The 21,530-nt window shown below is 35.1% G+C and overlaps 1 protein-coding gene across 2 annotated transcripts in view; it reads left to right on the top strand.

The window, feature by feature from the left end:
- The first annotated feature begins 5,088 nt into the window (after positions 1–5,088).
- Positions 5,089–21,530, top strand: part of LOC120215957 (DExH-box ATP-dependent RNA helicase DExH14) — a 57,230-nt gene continuing 40,788 nt past the window's right edge. The window contains exons 1-21 of one of the 2 annotated variants that reach the window (XM_039213483.1): positions 5,089–5,287; positions 5,781–5,842; positions 5,948–6,119; positions 6,572–7,022; positions 7,104–7,169; positions 7,666–7,770; positions 7,836–8,135; positions 10,810–10,926; positions 11,029–11,088; positions 11,501–11,572; positions 11,652–11,768; positions 11,885–12,046; positions 16,062–16,127; positions 16,239–16,391; positions 16,474–16,557; positions 17,879–17,953; positions 18,039–18,170; positions 18,261–18,326; positions 20,230–20,295; positions 20,386–20,508; positions 21,018–21,167. In XM_039213483.1, the coding sequence (XP_039069414.1) occupies positions 5,166–5,287; positions 5,781–5,842; positions 5,948–6,119; positions 6,572–7,022; positions 7,104–7,169; positions 7,666–7,770; positions 7,836–8,135; positions 10,810–10,926; positions 11,029–11,088; positions 11,501–11,572; positions 11,652–11,768; positions 11,885–12,046; positions 16,062–16,127; positions 16,239–16,391; positions 16,474–16,557; positions 17,879–17,953; positions 18,039–18,170; positions 18,261–18,326; positions 20,230–20,295; positions 20,386–20,508; positions 21,018–21,167 (2,721 nt within the window). In that variant the 5' untranslated portion in view covers positions 5,089–5,165. Of the gene's footprint in view, positions 5,288–5,780; positions 5,843–5,947; positions 6,120–6,571; positions 7,023–7,103; positions 7,170–7,665; positions 7,771–7,835; positions 8,136–10,809; positions 10,927–11,028; positions 11,089–11,484; positions 11,573–11,651; positions 11,769–11,884; positions 12,047–16,061; positions 16,128–16,238; positions 16,392–16,473; positions 16,558–17,878; positions 17,954–18,038; positions 18,171–18,260; positions 18,327–20,229; positions 20,296–20,385; positions 20,509–21,017; positions 21,168–21,530 lie in introns of those variants that run through there. The other variant, XM_039213484.1, reaches the window with a different exon arrangement.

Raw genomic sequence — 21,530 nt, forward strand, 5'->3', positions numbered from 1 at the left:
CAAGAAAAAATGAAATTGCGACAAATGTACTTGGTGTTTGCACACCAAACATGCAATTCATTTATGTTTTACCTGGGTGGGAAGGTTCTGCAGCTGATGGTAGAATACTCAGAGATGCCATTAGTAGAAGAAATGGTTTAAATGTTCCACAAGGTAAATTATTAGGTCATTAATATATATAAAAGAATGTAAAATTCTTACAAGTTTTGTATATTAATTTATTTTTAAAATTAAAATAATATAGGGTGTTACTACTTATGTGATGCTGGATACACGAATGGAGAGGGATTTCTTGCACCATATAGAGGTCAAAGATACCACTTGAATGATTGGAGAGAAGGACATCAACCTACCACCCCTCAAGAATATTTCAACATGAAACATTCTCAAGCTAGGAATTGCATTGAGAGATGCTTTGGCATATTGAAAGCGAGATGGACAATTTTAAGGGAAAAATCATTTTATCCAGTGAAACACAATGTAAACTTATTTCAGCTTGTTGTATTCTCCATAATTTCATAAGATCTGAGATGCCAATCGATCCTATTGAATCTGACTATACTGAAGATAGTAGGCATGTTGAAGAGATTAATGAAGTAGAAATGATCAGACATTGTGAGCCAAGCAGTGCTTGGACTGAGTGGAGAGACAAATTAGCAGAAGATATGTTTACTAGTTGGTTGGCATCACGTACTTTAGGATAGATGTTATTTTATGTTATGTATGACTTCCACCTTCTATTTTATCTAATGTTAGTGGTCATTACTTTCATGTATTTGACATCTTTATATTTTATGGCATAAACTTTATTAAATTTTATGTATTTTTCTTCTATAAAATTCGAATTTTATTTGTTATGGACATTTATTACTTATGTCATTCACTACATTTGATTTATATTATGTTACTATTTTAAATTTCTTTTATGATTAGTATTGACAATGATGACATGTTTTATGTTATACATTTTTTATATACATCTTCTTAGATTGTTTTGAAGAGAAATATGTCAACATCAAATATAGAATCTCAAAGGGGGGAAAAACCGCCGACATCTAGAAAGGCTAAGTCTTTAGTAACTAAAAGGACATGGACTAAAGAGGAGGATGTTGCACTTGTTGAATGTTTACATATTTTGGCTGAAGACCCACATTGGAAAGCTGATAATGGAACATTTAGATCAGATTATCTATTTAATCTTGAAAATATGTTAGAAATCAAGCTTCCAACATAACAAATTAGGGCCCATCCACATATTGAATCTAGAGTGAAGCTACTCAAAAGACAATAAAATGCTTTATCTGAAATGATGAATATTGGAAGTGGATTCGGTTAGAATGAAGAAGAAAAATGTTTAACTGCACCAAAAGATGTGTTTGATGATTGGGTTAGAGTAAGCATTTTAATTGAATTTATCTTCTTTCTATACTCTTTGTTATCTACTTAGCTTTGTAAGATTTATTAATTTTGCGATTTTATTATATTGTAGAGTCATCCAACTGCTGCTGGATTGAGAAACAAGTCATTTCCATTCTTTGATGACTTTTTTCATATATTTGAAAAAGAAAGAGCTACAGGAATAGCAGCGGAGACAGCAGCTGATGCAGTGGAACATATTGATGTTGAAGACAATGCATTTATAGATGCATTACTTGAAGAAGAGGGAGTAAGAGATTCTGAATCAAGAGAGGATATTGGTCCTTCAACTTGCCAAACATCTGATGCTACTGCCTCTACCCCTACAATGAAAAAAGTAGCTAGCAAGAAAAGGTCTCGAAGTGATGATGGGTTAACTGAGCTTGTACAGGAGATAAGTAAGTTCGGTGCTGCATACCGAGAAACTGCCAAAGAAATTAAGGATATTACTGCTTTATTGAAAAAGGAGGCAGAAGGAAATGATCGAAGAATGTCGATTTTCACTGAAATCATGAAAATTGAAGGACTGCCCACTGATGAAATGCTTACTGCAGGAGAGTATATTAGCAAAGATGCGCACAAGGTAGATTTCTTCTTTTCTTTGCCAAAAGAATTCAAGCAAGATTATGTGATTAAGCAATTGGTTGAATGCTGCCAATTTAGACCATCAATTTGACTGTCGTCATTCTACAATTATGTCGATCTCTTTTTTGATTATGACTTTAGAATATGGTCCTAACTTTTTTGTGTAGCTTAGCCAAGTATATGTCAATCTTTTGACTTGAAGAATTTTGTGTGTATATAATATAGCCAACATATATGATTACGTTTAGAATGTCATGGCTATTATCTTTTGTAAGTCTGAACATTGTACAATCTTTTGATGGTTAATGTTATACTTCTTTTTGTTATATAGTATATGAGTTGCAAGTAATGTGCTAGTTTTCGAATATGTTAATTACTTTTGATAGTTTTTGTTATGTGGTAAAAACCTTGTCTTTGATAGTTAAGAGTTATCGCTTTCTTGTGTGTCACAACTTATCGGTAGTGAATATTAGAAGTCTTGGAGAACTGCAGGCATTTGTCCGTATTTCTATAACTGAAATAGTGTTGCTCTTGCTGGTGATCATGACTCTGAGTGGGTTAGATCTATTTTTAAAAGAAGTTGGAGGTGCTAATGATGGGTCCTGTAACATTTTTATATTAAACGGTGATTCTCATAACATGACCTACTGCAGTGCTGCTACTTTTTTTAGTCGAATACTTCCCTCTGTAGATTGGCATGAGTTTGTGAATAAATTTTACTTATTTATTTTATCAGCATAAAAGATGTGTTTGGTCATGGATGAGTCTGATTGTTAGTACACAAAATGGTTGCTCGACATGTTGATATCTTTCCTTCTGCTCCGGTATTTCCTTATCTTTCAGGAGAGTTGTAATTTTACAATTGATTACATGAGTTGCATACCAAAAATTGAGGATTATTAAGAACATTATATTATATTTTTGTGAATGATAAATAGTAAAGTAAGAGTTGTTGAGCTGCATTTGCATGAAGCAATCTAGTAAAACCAAATAACCTCCCTTAAATCGAACCTCTTGATTTCCTCCTCCGCCAACTAACTGAGAAGAGAACTTTGAATCCATCAATTAATTCATTTGTTTGAGTGGAGAACTAGCCAAGAAGAATCAATGGGTTTTGCAATAGTTCCCAATCCATGCAAAGCATGCACGTAGAAGCATTTCAAATTTCTCGTTCTCATTCATTTTCATTTTCTTTAAATTTAGCCTTTAATGTTACATTTTATGCATGTTAACCTTGCGGCAAAGATGTCAATCACAGTATCATGAATTTGCTTCATTTCTTATAATTTTTTGCTTTTGCCTAATTTAGTTCACTTTTGAATGTTAAAATGAAAAAAAAGTTTCCTGCCCCTGCCGTGGGTTCAATCAGTGGGTTAGATCTATTTTGGAAGAATTGTTGTGAGCAACTTTAAAACCAAAACCAAACATTGAAATATGAAAAACCGGATGAGCAAGTTCATTTTAGGTTCTTTGTTAATAGGGTCTTTAATTCGATCAATCGAACCAATTTAATTGAGGGTCGACTGATCTAGTGGTTATAAAATTGGAAATCCGAAGAACTGTACTTAAAAACCAAAAATTGAAATAAAAAAAGACGGATGAACAAGTTATTTTATGGCCGAGTTAAGTACAAATCAGATTAGGACTGAGTATTATTGGGTTGCTTGCTTTTCGTAATCAAGAGTTAAGTACAAATCAGATTAAGACTGAGTATTAATAATTTTATTAAAATATTAGCAAAGATAATGATGAATGACGGTGAAATATAAAATTATAGACAATATGATTTTTAGTGTTATATTTTCTTACTTATTTGAATTATGTTTTTGTAATATAAATTAATGAGATAAATAATAATGATAAAGTATGCAGAATTAAGTATAAATATAAAAGATAAATAAATAAATAAATAATTATATATAGAAGATATAATAAATATTATATCTTAGATAACAAAAATAATTTACATTTTTTTATTATTATGAATATCTATGAAGAATTTCCACAATGTAAACATTTAGTTAAATGTTGATGTAAAATTTTAATATATTTTTACATAAATTGTGTAAAATTTAATATTAATTAAAATTAAAATAATACATGATATATTTAAATTCTCAAGTAATATATTATCAACAAATAGAATTTTTATATAAATAATTTTTATTTAAATATTTAGAATTTCACTTGTTAAAAAAATAAATATAGAACAAGGACAATTTGGTAATCTTTTCCAGTAATCTTTTATTCCTCAAACCAAACACTGTAATCTTACATTCCTGCCAAACCAACCAAACACAGTAATGTAACATTCCCAGTAATCCTATTCCCAGGTAATCTTTTATTCCTATTGGTAATCTTATATTCCGTGATCCAAACGCACCATAAAACTCAATCACGTTGAGGCTTAAATTCCATTACAATGTTCAAATCTAAAGCTAAAGCCTCATATACATCTTCTGAATGAAATAATTTTTTAAAATGACTACTAAAAAGTTATATTAAAAAAATTAATAAGCTGTTCGCGAATTTATCGAGTCGAGTTAGATTTTACGCGAATGTCTCGAATCGAATTTGAATTCGAATCAACCTGAATTAAATTTTTACCACACTGTAATCGAGTCGAGTTTAAACTGCGTAACTCATTAAACACTCTTAACGATAACTATCGATAAATGGTGATCATTCTTTGAGAAAAAAGATATCGCTTTAGAGAAACTCTAATGTTTTTTTTCCTTCAAGAAAAGAAGAATTATTTTTTTATTACTAAAAATAAATCTTAAATAGGCCTATTCATACGACAACGTACTGGGCATCAAGTTCTAAGAAATCGTTTGGAATATCAACACACTTCGGATGGCTGGATCTAAATCTATAAAGAATTCGCAATTTTTTTACGTAAATGAGATAATTTGTATTTAGTCCTTCCGCTTTTAAGGATCAATGCGATTTTATCAATTTTCATATTTATTCTGTTGTTTACATTTCTCTCTTTAACTTAATTTTTATTGAATTTCGTCCTTTACTGAATCGTTGCACTTTATATAAGTTCTGTTGTTCAATTTTTAATTTATTTAATTTTTCATTTTATATTTTCGCTCTTCAAGACCAAAGGATTAAGGGTTTGAGAAAGACGCGAACTGTTGCCGCTGCGACAGTGAAAAATGATAAACAAAATGTTGTTTCAGCTTCCTCGGTTGACAAATTCTTTGAGGGAACCGTTTGATGTCGACCAAGCTTATCTTCAGCGCAAGATCATCCTTCAAACCCAGAAAAAAGCTACCAAGTAAAACACAAAATTGTTTCTTTATTTGTTCTTATTTTTTTATATGTTTTCTTTATTTGCTTAGAACTGAAATAGGAAATTTTTAGGATTTGTTGTTTGTTTGTTAAATTAAATTGGATTGAAAAATGCTATCGAATTAGGAACTGCTGTTTAATTCAAATTATTCTATAGATTTATTTTATATAATACAACTGTGTTAGGGTTCATGTTGTTATATTTATTTATTTTAATGATTTGCTTTTCTTTTTGCTCTTACTAAATACAAACAACAAAAGCAACATTAGAGGCGGTAGAAGAGTTATTTCTTGTATATTTGTTTTGTTTTTTTAAAATTTGCCTATCAACTTCTCAATGAAGATATTTCATGGGCTTTCTTTGGAACATTAGCAATTAACTTTAAGAAATCCCATTTTCCGTTCTAACTTAAGTTAACAGTTACCTGATTTTTTTAGTCTAATTTTATGAATGTTTTTCTTTTAATTGCATAATCTAGTTCTGGAAACCCACTTGACGAGTCAGAGCTTGCAAGGAAGATAGTTCATCGATGGGAAGAAGGTAGACTCCTTATGTTTTGTTTAATTGTACTATCGTTACTATGCATGCTGAGTTTTCTACTTTATATAGGGTTTAACATTTGTTCATTTTGTTGAGGGGAAGCAGCTTCAGTAGAAGTGAGACAAGTATACAAACAGTTTGTTGGGGCCGTGGTGGAGTTGATTGATGGAGATGTGCCATCTGAAGAGTTCCGTGAAGTTGCATTGACTGCTTATCATCTATTTAGTAGTGGGTCAGTGGAAGAGGATGAAGTTGATAGAAGCTTAAATGAGAAAAAGTACGATTTTGATTTCTCATTCCCTTCTCCCTGTTTTATTCAGGGGAGTTAAATTAGTATAAGTAGGGAATCTCTACCAACTGTCCAATTTTGCATGCTTAATTTTACTTAGAATACGATCCTGATATGCAGTATGGAAGAAATTGTCGCTAAATCCTGAAAACCATCAAGTAGTAATTAGTAAAGACCTTGAACCCTAAACTGTTTTGAGATGGTTTTCATTTAGTTTGCTTCAAAAGTTATAATGGCAAAGGCTTTTATGCCCCATGGTTAGGCCTAAGTTTCTGAAGAAATGACGTAAGTCATAATGGTTCTATTGGTTGTTGGCAGAAGATGAGTGGACATTGCTTTTGACCATACCCTAAGTCTTTGATAAATGTGTCAGATATATGGTAAGATTCTAATTTAAATTTTCTGACTTCCTGATTTCATTAAATTTCTTTGATATGTAGGGTAGAATTGCAGAAAGTTATTGGTCATGGAGTTTCATACGCCAATGTGAGGAAAGTGTCCTCTTTGGCAAAAAAACTGCATCAGTCTCAACCAAGAGACAGTGGAGCCGTACTTTGTTCTGAAAAGGCCGTAAATGGGACTGATGATGATTTAGAATTTGGTGATGACCTTGTCTTTAAAGCACCAGCCCGGTTTCTGGTTGATGTTTCTTTGGAGGATGTGGAATTGCTGGGTGAGGGAAGCATTGCACCTTCTTCATCTATTGAAGGATGGCATGATAAAAATGGCACTATAAACTATCACGACACTGCTGATGGTAGAAACTTTAATTTGAGTTGGTTAAGAGATTCATGTGAACTTATAGTCAGAGGGAGTACTTCACAACTTTCACGAGATGACCTGGCAATGGCTATCTGTCGGGTACTTGATTCAGACAAACCTGGTGAAGAGGTATGGGTCTTTAATCATTCTGATTTGTGCCTATCCATGTTGCTTTTGTATCTCTTGCATAACATTTACAGGATTTTGTAGATAGCTGGCGATTTATTGGACCTTGTTGGGGATAGCGCATTTGAAACTGTTCAAGATCTTTTATCAGTAAGAAGATTTTTTTTGACTTCCTGTGTTATATGTGTGTTCTTGTGGAGTACGCTATTCTCTCTTATATGTTTCACAAGCTCAAAAAAGATGCTGATTTGGCTGTTGCCAAATCTTCTTATGATCAGATATTTGATTAAGAAATTGGCAGTTTACATTTCACTGAGAAGTTAAAGGTTAATATATAATTTTGGTTTTTAAATTCACTGGAAGCTAATGTATCTACTGTTGGATTGTGTAGTCAGTAATGACCTTGAAGGATAAGAATTATGGTTGAACTCTTCGATATTAACTGGTCAAATTTTAAAAGAGAGCACTTTGTCAGATGAATGCCATTTTTATATTTTTTTCTCTCTTAAAGAATTTTTCTCTCCCTTTTCAGTATGAATGTCACTACTTCCATTTATTTATAACCCCCTCCCCCCCAACAAGCTTACCTATTTGGATATTTCAGATTCAGTCCTTTAGAGAAGTCACTGTTTTTTTTCTTTTCCAGCACCGAAAGGAGCTTGTTGATGCTATTCATCATGGATTATCAGTGTTGAAATCTGAAAAAATGACTTCAAGTTCTCAATTACGCATGCCCAGCTATGGGACTCAGGTATTGCTGGATTTATATTAGAAGAAAGATGTTCTTAAATACACTAAATGATTGTTCTGTTGTAGGTTACTGTGCATACAGAGTCTGAGAAGCAGATTGATAAACTACGACGCAAGGAGGAAAAGCGTAATAGACGTGGAACTGAATACGGAGCCGAGAGTGATATGTCATCTGCGGGCTTTTCTTCTTTACTTCAAGCGAGTGAGAAGAAAAGTGCATTTGAAGATTTGATTGGATCTGCTCAAGCCAATTCTCTGGCAGTAACTGCCCTTCCACAAGGAACAGTAAGGAAGCATTTTAAGGGATATGAGGAGGTGATTATACCCCCAACACCAACTGCACAAATGAAACCCGGGGAAAAGCTGGTACTTCATCTAGTCAATATTTTGTATATTTTTCTCATCATCATGTTATATTGTTGATATTTTTTGTTGGTAAGCTCAGAGTGTGTTTTTCCAATTGCTAAAGTTGAAGAGATTTTTTTTTGATAGGATTTGCAGACCTCGTTAAAAACCTCCTCCATGATTAAAGGAGCTTATAGAGAAGCTCCTTAATCAGCGGAAGGAGGAAAAGAGTGCCTTAGGATTTTATTAACCATAGAAAGAACACGATACAACCAGGGAGCCACCCCCAATATGAACAAAACACCAAAAACAGCCACCAACAATCCTACCAGAACCAGCCTAATCCAACAAAACAACAACAACAGCCTAAAAAACAGACTGGCCAAACAAAAAACCTAAACGAGGCCCGATAGACACTCAATCAAACAAAACAACCAGAAAAAAGCCAAGGGTGACAGCTGACTAAAACCATAAAAGCCAACTTCTAACTCAAAGGCCACGGAGCTTTCACATAATAAGAAAACACAAAAAAAAAAACACGCATATAGCCGCCTTTCCACCACATCACCACGTCTTGTTGGCTAAAGACCATCCGAACTTCCAGCTCCAGACAAAAAGCAAGGTGTAGATCACCTGAACCTTCTACTCCTTCCCCCGCCATTGTCTTCCGACAATAGATACACTACTGCGCCATTAGACTCACAACCCAAAACTTTCCCAAAAGGCAAGGAATTGAACGTATCCTTCTGATGAGACTGCCCCAATGCTGGAAAATCAGATTCATAAGTGAATCTGCCATCAAAAACAGACACCTCTTCCTCCCAATGCACCTTACTCTGATGGCTCTTGCTTCGGGAACCCCTATACTTTCTTTTAGGAGCTGTAAAATTCCCTTGAAAAAATTGTTTAGATCTAAATTTGTTGCCAGAACCCACCTTAGGTCTCATGTACTGCCTTGCGATACCCTTTGGATTTACGAATGCGTAGTTGTAAAAACAGCCCTCATGAATCCCTTCCTCCACCTCCCTTAACTCAACCCGACCATCCAACATGGGGAAATCATTAAAATAATCCTTTGAGCCTACAAAAGCACATGCAGACTCACTATTTTTCCTAAAGGCAACTTCATTATCCCTCTCCACGTGAACCAACAGATCCACTTTATCCTTTATGCTCACATCTTCCAATTCCTTTGACACTAAGAGACCATCCTAGATGGGAGAATTAATTAAAAAATCCTTACTCTCCACAAAACCACGTGCAGGCAAACAAGTGTCCTTAAAGACATCCACTGCTTCTCTCTCCGCATGCACCAGCAATGTCTTGTGTTCCCCCATTCCCTCCATTTGGGAAATAACCATCCTCTGACCCCCAACATCACTCCTCGGACCCATCATCAAAGCCTCTCCTATGTTCTTGTCCTCCATACCCAATCTTGTGTTCTGTTTTAGCCATTGAATGTTTAACACCTTGTGTTTCTTCTCCCCTCTCCCTTTTTTTTGTGTACATTGAGGTTTGGGCTTTCTCCCATATTGATTGCATCTTTGAGCTTACTCTTTCTAGGACGTCTTAGCATTTATCCTAATTTTTATTTGTCTAACTTTTATTAGTTTTTTTTGATAGGAATAGAAGGCCTCATTAAAAACCTCCCTCATAGTTGCCTCTTGTGTGGAGACAAATAGCGGAAGGAGGAAAAGAGTGCCTTAATATATCAATAACCCATAATTACATAAGATTACCAAACTGGAAAAGTTATCTCAATCTATGACCTTGATTTTTTTTTTGGATAGAAAATAGGCCTCATTAAAAACCCCCTTCATATCCTACATGTTATATCAGTAACATGAAGGACATAGGAAGGAGGAAAAGAGCACCTCTGAATTTTATAACTCTGAATCATAACGTACAACCAATTCCTAGTCATAGACTGCTTGACATAAGACTTAAAAACATAAAACAAACTGCAGCAGTAAAACCAGAAACCTAAAAACCGACTAATCACAACAACTTAAGATCCTCAACACAATACAACTTGATCAACCAATACCAGCTTTTGCTAACTCATCCGCTTCCCAATTAGCAGCTCTCAAAATATATATCTTGAAATGATGCCCTTTCCTTCCACATTAGTAGCTACACTTCTAACCAAGGTCTGAAATAAAGGGGTACAGAGATCTAGATTTTTAATCCACTTCAGAGCTGTGGTGGAGTCCGATTCCAAGATAATCCTCTGTATTGGAGAAGAACCTACTTCTTCAATGAGAGTCAAACCTCTTTTGATCGCCATTAACTCTGCAAGAATAGGAGGACCACCTCCAATTTTTTCTGAGAATGAACCAAGTAACAAACCCCCTGTCATCCCTAATCAAACCACCTATTCCACCTTTGTCCCATCCCTTAATCTATGATGTTGATATAAGACCACAAGTTTCCTGATAAGCAACTGATGTGGGATAATACTACTTAACACTCCCCTTCACATGTAACTTATAGGGCTGACATGTGGACAAGTGGTTTAGATGAAACTTAACTTATTCTGAATTTATGATTTATAAGTTGTGATAAATTCAGAGTTTCAACTTTTTGTTTTTTGCTGTTCACTGGTTTCTTCAAATGGATATTCTATTATATCTTGCTGACTTGTACTTGCGATAATGGATCTATATATTTCTTTCTTTTTCATGTTTATGGTCAGATTGAAATCAAAGAGTTGGATGACTTTGCTCAAGCTGCTTTCCGGGGTTACAAGTCTCTGAATCGTATTCAGAGTCGGATATTTCAAACCGTATATTATACTAATGAGAATATATTAGTGAGTCTTCCATTTTACAAGTATAATTTAACAACAAAAACTTTCTTTTTGGCATAAATATCATTTTTCGTCAAGTTTAATGTAATTTTGACATTTGTCAAGGTTTGTGCACCAACTGGAGCAGGCAAGACAAACATTGCCATGATTTCTATTCTACATGAGGTATGTTCTTTAGTTCTTTCTCTTTTGATTTTTATTTTTCAAAATTTGGCGGGGAATACATATTAATCATTGTTTTCTATGCATTTTATGCACTGGATGCTATCCTTTGGTAATTTTGGTAGGCGGAAAGATAATTTGATATGTCTGAACTGTAACAATTACATTCAGTTTTCAGTCTACTGTTAGATTTTGTTCCCTCTTATGTCTGGTAGATACAACAGTTCTTGCACCCGGATGGGGAGGGGTTATAGCTGTTGAGAGTTATGTTCAGCAGCGTGTAGATATTATCCTGATTCTTGAGTGATATGCCGTCACAACCAGACTGAAAAGAAGATAGTGTTCCTTTATGATAGATTATACATCAGAAATAATGTGTATAATATTAGATTTATCCAGTGGGTTTTATTTGCAGATTGGGCAGCACTTCAAGGATGGCTACTTGCATAAAGATGAATTTAAGATAGTTTATGTTGCTCCTATGAAGGTTGAATCCTCCACTTATTTTCTTGCCTTTTGTTGGGAGGATTTGTGACTGACTATTTGTTGCTGGTTATAATTTTTAGGCATTAGCTGCTGAGGTCACAGCAACATTTAGTCAACGCTTGTCTCCATTAAATATGTGTGTGAGAGAACTTACTGGAGACATGCAACTTTCTAAGAACGAACTTGAAGAAACTCAGGTTTTTTTAATTTTATTTTATGAATTCACGTTCTTATTCTTCATCTTATTTTTTTTCCTAATGTAAACACAAACATATTAGACCTAATGGTTTTGCCTTTCTTTTTCACCAATCAGATGATAGTTACAACACCTGAGAAATGGGATGTTATTACCCGCAAAAGTAGTGATATGTCACTCTCAATGCTGGTGAAGCTCTTGATTATTGATGAAGTGCATCTTCTGAATGATGATAGAGGTCCAGTGATAGAAGCTCTAGTAGCTAGAACTCTTCGTCAGGTAACAAAGAGTTGTCTAATGTCTCTGTTGCTCTGTTCAATTGGTAACATTTCGATTAAGTTAGTGTGAGAGGATGTGTATGATTGCAAAATTTGGCTATAAACTAATAGTGCTTCCCCTGTTCCTCTCGCCATTTACAGATGGGCTTACGACCAAGATCTTTGGCATACAGCACTCTAGCGAGTAGAATTTTTTTTAGTAGGTTAATAAATTAAAAAGAATAGATACGAGTATGGATTTACACGTTGAAATCACATATAAAGACTCAACTTGACTAGAAATAACTCTAGCTGTAGTTGGAGAGTAAGACTATCAGTTCTCCTTTTATGTATTTTTTTTTGATAAAAATATGGAAGGCCTCGTTAAAAACCCCCTTCATACCCTTCAAACTACATCAGTAGCTTGATGGACATTGGAAGGAGGAAAAGAGTGCCTCAATTTTTTTTTGATAGGAATAGTAGGCCTCACTAAAAACCCCCTTCATGATTAACGAAACTTGAAAATAGTTCCTTAATCAGCGGAAGAAGGAAAAGAGTGCCCTAGGAATTCATTAACCTCAAAAAATTACAAAGTAATACAAAGTCTAATCTCCCTCCAGAGATAAAAAGCCAAAAAGAAACAACCCTTAACAGAACATAATTCTCAACCAATACCAGCCTTAGCTAGAACATCCGCCTCTATATTGGCTGTCCTACTAACCCATCTAATAAGACCTTCATAAACACTAAGCTTTTGAATAATGTCCTTAACAACTTGAACATAAACGACAGGACAAGAACCAACATCCTTGACCCAACCAATTGCCACCTTACTATCACTCTCGATAATCAATCTATCTTTAAATCTGCGGCGAATAGATTCATAATAATCTAACCCCTTTAGGATAGCTTTCAATTCCATCAAAGTTGGAGGTCCCGGACCAGCAGGCTCTTTGAAGGAGCCAAGAATCGAACCAGAAATGTCTTTCAGAACACCACCTAAACCACTCCTCTTCCAATCACTAGAAGTAGCCGCATCCACATTAAGTTTAATAAAACCCTTTGGAGGAGGGGACCAAGGAAACTTAGTTGAAATCCGATTAGTATTAGACGAGCAAGAATCCACTAAGGACGGGTCGGCAATAAGAGCATCCTTGGAAATAGAAATCTGAGTTTCCCTAGCTAGAAACCATGAAGCAAGCCTGCACCTTGCTAGAAAGAATATTTCTGCTCGATCAAGCTTCCCTCCTTCAAACACTATATAATTCCTAGTTTTCCATATTGTCCATAAAACCACTCCAGGGATAAATGACCACATAAGAGAGTTGGTCTTTAGATTAGTCCATGCTACTAGGAATTTTTTAGCATCTTCATGAAAAACAGACTGAAAATTCCAATAGCCCATGAATTTAGTCCATATTGGCCAAACAACCGAACATGAAAAAAATAGATGGGATGAAGACTCTTCTTCTAGGTTACAAAAAGGACACATAAAATCATTTATGCCCTGAACACCTCTCTTAACCAGAGCTGTCTTCACTGCCAGCTTCTTTAAGATAACTTGCCAAAGAAAAGTCTCCACTCTTGGAGGCAGCAGGCCCCTGAAAACAATAGAATTCCAAAAATTAGCTTCCTCCGAATCGGAAATACCCGAATAATATAGATTGGCACATGATTTAACAGTGAAAACCCCTTCTCCATTCCCCTTCCAAAACAGTCCATCAAAAGCATCAACATAAATAGAAAAGTCTGAAATAACTGCCATCAAGTTTGACCATTGTTCAAATTCTCCAACTCCCTTCTCAACTGGACGTTCCAAAACCAGCCCCCAGAGCTGTAATCCCCAAACTGAAATAATCTTCCAGTTTTGTTCATTGCAATAGAGAATAGTCTAGGGAATATGACCATCAAAGGATGATCCAATGCCCAATTGTCTTGCCAAAACCGAATATTCCTCCCATTGCCAATTTTATAGCTATAATTGCTTCTGATACTACAACCCATCGAATCAGCTTTAAAATGATTATTCACCAAAGATCTCCATATCCAAGAAAATTTAGGAGAAACCTTACTGTCAAACTGCATCAATGAAGAATCCATTTTATATTTAATGCAAATCATTTCCCTCCAAATCGCCTTCCTGTCAATAGCAAACCTCCAAGCCCACTTTTCCAATAGAGTCCTATTCATTGTATTCATATTAGGAACTCCCAAGCCTCCTTCATTTTTTGGTTTACAAACGTCGGTCCAGCTTACCCAATGGATCTTCTTCCTCCCCTCTCCTCCACCCCATAAAAAATTAGACATAATAGAGTTTAGGGTCTTGTATACTGAAGCTGGAACCTTAAAAATGACAAATAGTATATAGGAAGTGAACATAGGACTGATTTAATCAGAACTAGCCTGCCTGCCAGTGACAAAGAAGAGCCTTTCCAGCCTGCTAACCTTTTATTGAAACTTTTAACCACTGGATCCCACAGAATGTTAGAGTTCCTGTGTGGACCAAGAGGTAGTCCCAAATATTCTGAGGGAAAAGAACCCACTGAACATCCAATCGAAGCTGCCCAATCATTAATTTCCTCTTCCTTTAAGTTCACCCCAAACAATTTGCACTTCTTCAAGTTCAACTGAAGTCCAGAAATAATCTCAAACACTCGAAGCACCCTCTTCACATTCAAGATCTGTTTTTTCGACGCACCACAAAAAATTATAAGGTCGTCAGCAAATTGTAGATGTGTTAAATTAAAATTCCTCTCCTCATTTTCTAATCATCAAACCCGAGAAGAGGCCCCCTGAAACAACCTTAAGTATCAATAAATTCAAGAGTTCCCCAACTATATTAAACAACAACGGAGACAAGGAACAACCTTGACGAAGACCCTTAGCCATTGGAATTTCCTCGGTTGGGACCCCATTCACCAAGACTGAAACAGTTGCTGAAGTGATGCACTTAGAAATCCACCCTATCCATCTAGAACCAAAGCCCATTTCCTTCATAATTCTGAACAAAATAGGCCAGTCAAGAGTATCATATGCCTTCTTGAAATCAGCTTTAAAAACACATCCTTTTAAACCATTCTTCTTCCAAAAGTCAATACCTTCATTGGCTATAAGGGAACAATCCAAGATTTGTCGACCGGGAATAAAAGCGAATTGACATGGACTGATCAAATCTGAAATGCAGCTCCTAAGTCTCCTTGACAGACATTTAGAGAGGATCTTGTACAAACCACCAACTAAGCTAATAGGTCTAAAATCGTCCAAACCACCAATGTTTGAAATCTTTGGAATAAGAGTGATGAAAGTGTGATTTATTCCATGTTCCCATTCCTTCCCCAAGTAAAAATTCTTAAAGAAGATCATAATATCTTCCTTAAGGACCTGTCAAAACCTCTTGAAAAAACCCATATTAAAGCCATCAGGACCCGGAGCTTTGTTACTTCCACAAGACTTCACAACATCCCAAACTTCCTCTTCTGAAAATTCCTGCTCTAAGAACTGAATCTGCTCCAAAGAAATTCTGGAAAAATCCAGATTTAATTCATCAATTTCTAAAGTAGATCGGTCATTGTAGATCTTAAAAAAATAATCCTTAACAATGGCCTTAATTGCAATTGGGTCTTCAACTGTTTCTCCTCTAAAATTAAGTACAATATCCATACAACACAAGTACATTACAACCAATATCCACAACAATACATTACCTGACCAAAACATAAAACACCCATACAACAACCACCATAAAAACAAATACTAAACAAAAATACCCCCCCTACAGGACAATATCAACCAATCTCAGCCTTAGCCAGCCCATTCAATAAACACCTTTTATGTATTTGAGATAATATATTATCTTTGTGAGTGTTTATTGAATGAAAGATCTATTTATCTTCATCTGGGGTGATTTAAACAATAAAATTATATGTTGATTTTAACTGGCCTGTTCTAGGTTTTCAGTAGTGTCATAATCAGTTCCAATTTATATCTATTTTAAACCTAAATGTTTTATTATCCTAATTTCATTATCTCTGTGGCAGGTGGAGTCAACACAGTCGATGATACGAATTGTTGGCCTTTCAGCTACTCTACCTAATTACTTGGAGGTTCTTTGACCATATTGATAGTTGGAACTTAACAATCACTCTTAAATGCCCAAAATTTGATCCCTCTTTTACTTTTGAATAATTAAAATGCTTAATGTCTTTATTGTCCAGGTTGCACAGTTCCTTAGAGTGAATGCAGAGACTGGCCTTTTTTTCTTTGATTCTAGTTATCGTCCAGTTCCGCTTGCTCAACAATATATTGGAATTAGTGAGCAAAACTTTGTTGCTCGCAATGAATTGTTGAATGAGATATGCTATAAGAAGGTCTCTTATTTCCTAGTAGTCTCTCTTTATACGACTCAGTCTAGAGTGATAGTTTATTAAATTGGTTATATTTTTCTGCCAGGTGGTTGATTCCTTAAGGCAAGGTCATCAGGCAATGGTGTTTGTTCACTCACGGAAGGATACTGTAAAAACAGCTGAGAAGCTGGTATACCCTTTTATTCTATTTTTGTTTATTGTGATCGAGTTGTTTGGCTTTTGAAGTTCCCCCCTTATATTTGTCTATTTCTCTGCATACATGTGCATTTGTGTGTTTGTGTTGTAGAATGACTTCCAAACTTAGTAAAAGAAAAGGATGTTATGGAAAAGGTATAATCCCTGGAACCACAAATCAAGTTACCATGAAAAGAAAACCTCTCAATATTTTTCTACGAATTATAAGTAATCAACATGACTAAACCACTGAGTTTTATTGAATATATCAAGTAGAGTTGAGCTTGGTAGTCTATCTAATGGTATGTAAGTGTTGTTTTTATCGTTAATATCACGTGCTTACAATTAGATGGTGTATGCTACAGGAGGGAGGATTAGCAAAGAGAGTTTTGACATTTTTGGTTGTACATTTGTGTGTGTGCTTGAGAGAGGGGATAATATTCTGTAAATATTGTGTTAAAGGTGAAGAAAAAAATATATGGGCAGAACTGAATAAGTAATTGGAGAAAAACAAGGCAGAAATAATTGGTTTTGAGCCAGACACTTCTGGCTAGATCTTTTGGTAGTCTTCTTACCAGTAACATTTTTTTGGGGACTATTAGGCATATTCAGAGATGTTTTAATCGGGAAGCAGATAGTTTAGCTAAGTCGGGCATAGGGTAATGTGGGGTGTTATGGTTGGGTGTGGTGGTTGAGTGTTTTAGGTGTTTTGTGGGGAAGGTTTGTACTTAAAATGGTTTTACCCTGGATGTACTCTATGTTTTAGTAATAAAATTTTGGGCACTCTTTTCCTCCTTCCAATATCCGTTGAGATACCTATGTAGCTTGACGGTTATGAAGGGGGTTTTTAACGAGGCCCTTTTCTTATAAAAAAAGTAGCCCTGAGAAGAGTTGAGGCTGCACCTAGAACTTTTCCAACCAAGATTCTGTTGCCAAAGAGAAGAGAAGTATATTGAAACTTTTTTTCTTGTTTGTTTGGCTTTGGTCAGAGTCAAAGAAATAGTTCCCGTAACTGAACATACTTTTTACCTCCTTTATTAGTGCTTTCTTATTTTGAATAACCATTTTTCTAAAGATATGTCTTAACACTTCGGTAATCTATGACAAGTATTACATTGTGGCATAAATATATGCTATTAATATTAGGCACAGTCTATGAAAAATGTCTGGTTAGCATCTTACAAGCATATGCATGCTTTTAACACCTGAGCTGTGGATATGTGTGCATTATGTGATAAAGAACCTTCTACTCATGTTTTCTCTTGCTTTATCTGTGCTCTCCTTCTACTTTAACTTCTAGAACACCTCATGAGCAGGTTGAGCTTGCTCGAAAGTATGAAGGCCTTGAGCTTTTCAAGAATGATGCCCATCCCCAGTTTTCCTTAATCAAGGTGAGGAATGGGAAGGTCCCTTCGTTTTCTTCACTGTGTCATTATGTGTTGCTTTTTAAATGAATTTTTATTTCATGCATTTCAGAAGGAAGTTGTTAAGTCAAGGAACAAAGATCTGGTTCAGCTTTTCGACTTCGGAGTTGGTGTGCATCATGCTGGTATGTTACGTTCTGATAGAGGGCTTACCGAGAAGCTCTTTTCCGATGGAATCTTGAGGGTAAAGCTGATTCTAATTTCACTTCAAGGTTGGTCCTTTTGAATTTCATCTCACCCGATTTTGATTGAATTTTTTCATTTTCCATTTTAGGTTCTTGTTTGCACAGCTACATTGGCCTGGGGTGTTAATTTACCTGCTCACACAGTTGTCATCAAGGTTTGTGAATTGCTGCATTAACACATCATTCATTTTCCTCTGCATGGCAGAACTATAGTTGTGGCTCCATCAGTTCAATTTCTGTTCATTAATATTTATCACGTCCTTAGTGAAAAAAGTGTGGTGTGTGATTTTGCTAGGGATAGAACATTTTGTCCATTGTGGGCTCTGTCCCTTCCCACTTGAAGTTTTGATGCGAGTTACTTAAATCCACCAAATTCTAGATATTGCTCCACACTTGGACTTCTTTAACAATTAGTTATTTAAGATGTCTGTATACTTTTGTTTGGATACTATTACCATAGAGTCACTTTTTTCATGCTTCCAATGAAAATTGGAAGCTAGCTTGCTATCCTTTTAGTCAGCTCTCTGCATTAACTTGACCTTGAAATCTGACCTCTAGAATTGATTCACGAGTGCCTTTCCTTCCAAGAGTTCAAATATTTGTAGGTTATGCGATAGCTGCATAGTTAGAAGTCTGACATAATTCTAACTCTTAGAATGTTGGATAGATAAGGATTACTAATAAATAGTTTTATTTCTATTAGAATACTTTCCCTAACTACTTGTATAAAACAGTATGTACTTACCTCTGTGAATATATGACTGAATTTTTTTTTCATTCATCTTTTTTGCCAATTACCTTTATCAATGTTTATTCATCTTTTTGCCAATTACCTTTATCAACCGATTTTTTTTTTCAGTCTTATATTCACAGAGGTAAGTACACACTGTTTTATACAAGTAGTTATGGTAAGTATTCTAATAGAAATAAAACTATTTATTAGTAATCCTTATCTATCTAACATTCTAAGAGTTAGTTAGAATTATGTCAGACTTCTAACTATACAGCTATTGCATAACCAACAATATTGTTCTCTGTTAGGCAGATTCTGGTAATAAATCATTTTAATGGCAATGGATTGTAGTAGTATTGATTTAAGAGTGACTTATGAACACTTAACTTTTTGTCCGCTGGTTCAAAAATCAGGAGATTACATTGTCCTTTTTAGTCATTCTATCGTACTCTGCTAGAAGACAGGTAGATGTGTTTAATAAAATGTATCTCAGAACATATGTTGAAATTTTGACTTTTGATGATGAAATTCATTTATTCATTCTACTTTTTTAAGTATAGACACTTAAAATTTGATCACAGAAAATATAAAGGAATATATTCATTTTTTTAATTATAAACACTTAAATTTGGATGGCTGAGCTATTGGTTATTAAAATTTGATCACAGATAATATAAAGAAAACATATTCACAGAAACAGTGTTGGGGTCTTTCTCAGAAAGCGTGAGGTCTTGTCCTCCGATTATGGCTGAGCTATTGGCTATTAAAACGGGTTTACGGTTCTTCAAGGAGTCTGGTTGGAGTTCTAGAGGACGCCTTATTCTGGAACGTGACTGTGCCAATGCCTTGAATTGGATTAAAAAATCCTGGTTCTTTCTCTGCTTTGTTTAAGACGTTGGTTAAGGAAATTGTAGCTATAGTCTTAGATAAGAATGTTGTGGTGAGACATATTCAGAGATGTTTGAATTGGGAAGCAGATGAGTTAGCGAAATTAGGAATTGGTTAATGTCTCTTTGTTTTCGGTTTTCTTAGGTGGCTGTGCTGTGGGACTGGTTTCCTTTGTAGTTGTTTGGTTCTTTGTATTTTGGGTTTTCTAAGAAATTTGGATATAAAATTATGAGGTACTCTTTTCCTCCTTCCAATGTCCGATGAGATACCTTTCAGTTTCTCGTCGGTTATGAAGGGGGTTTTTAATGAGATCTCCCCTTATAATTTTTTTTTGGATGGCCTGGTAGATGCAATATAACTAGTTTTGTAGCAATATGCATATTTCTTCTTTCTTTCTCTTCTTCATTTTCTAAATTTATCTGTTTGTTATCACCCAGGGGACTCAATTATATGATCCAAAGGCTGGTGGGTGGCGAGACCTGGGCATGCTAGATGTTATGCAGGCAAACCCCATTTCCTCTTAACACATGAATTTACAATGGGTTAATTGTATTTTTTTTATTTCTGATAGTCTATTGAAGTTCCGTTTTTAGATATTTGGAAGGGCTGGCCGACCTCAGTTTGACAAAAGTGGTGAAGGAATCATAATTACATCCCATGACAAACTAGCCTACTATCTGCGATTGCTGACAAGTCAGCTACCTATAGAAAGTCAGGTATTTATATGTACTATGGCGGGCTTGTGAATCTTAAAACATGTTTTATTCATATTTACACCTTCCCTTCCTAATATCAAATGATCATCCGTGTATCTGAACTTTCTTCGTAGAATAACATAGAATTTGGTTGTCCTTGATATGCATCTATAGTGATTATAACTTTTTTTATAAGAAAGGGAGTCCTCTTTAAAACCCCCCTTCATAACCGACAAGCTACAAAGTAGCTCACCGGACATTGGAAGGAGGAAAAGAGTGCCTCAATTTTATTGCAATATTTACAGTACATCAATCATATAATCCAAACTGTTACAACCAGAGAAAACACCCAGAACCTAACATCTATTACCAAGACCTAACAACACAATTGGATTAGCCAATTCCTAACTTAGCTAACTCATGTGATTATAACATTTTACAATGTTGTAAGTTTATCTACAAGATTTGAGGTTGAGGATTTATTTCTAACACGGTTTTTCATTTGTTTTCTGAATTTTCTTTTATTGCAGTTTATCAGCTCATTGAAAGATAATTTAAATGCTGAGGTAGCACTGGGTACTGTAACTAATGTCAAGGAGGCTTGCGCATGGCTTGGATACACCTATCTCTTTATCAGGATGAGGTTGAATCCACTGGCTTATGGCATTGGATGGGATGAGGTACCCAATATTGTTGCTAGTTGTATTTTTTTTGAAATTTATCATCATTGTTCTGAAATCTGGATACCTCCTTATAAATATCTTCATATGTTGCCATGCTACCTCAATTTCATTTGATATTCTGTTCTTAATTGACGATAATTTTATGAATATGTTTTTCTTTGGTTTATGGATATCTAAGGTTTTTGAGTACGTAACTAGAGCCATTTGCTCAGGGTCTGGTTAAGTTTTTTTTTTGATAAGAATTGGAGGCCTCATTAGAAACCCCCATCATAATTGCTAAATCCTTAAGAATTCGGCAAAAAGCGGAAGGGGAAAAGAGTACCTCAGTTTTTATTGATAAAGGGTTAAAATCCCGAAGTT

The sequence above is a fragment of the Hibiscus syriacus genome, unplaced genomic scaffold (genome assembly GCF_006381635.1).
Source record: "Hibiscus syriacus cultivar Baekdansim isolate YM2019G1 unplaced genomic scaffold, ASM638163v2 tig00110156_pilon, whole genome shotgun sequence".
In the NCBI taxonomy this organism is placed as follows: Eukaryota; Viridiplantae; Streptophyta; class Magnoliopsida; order Malvales; family Malvaceae; genus Hibiscus; species Hibiscus syriacus.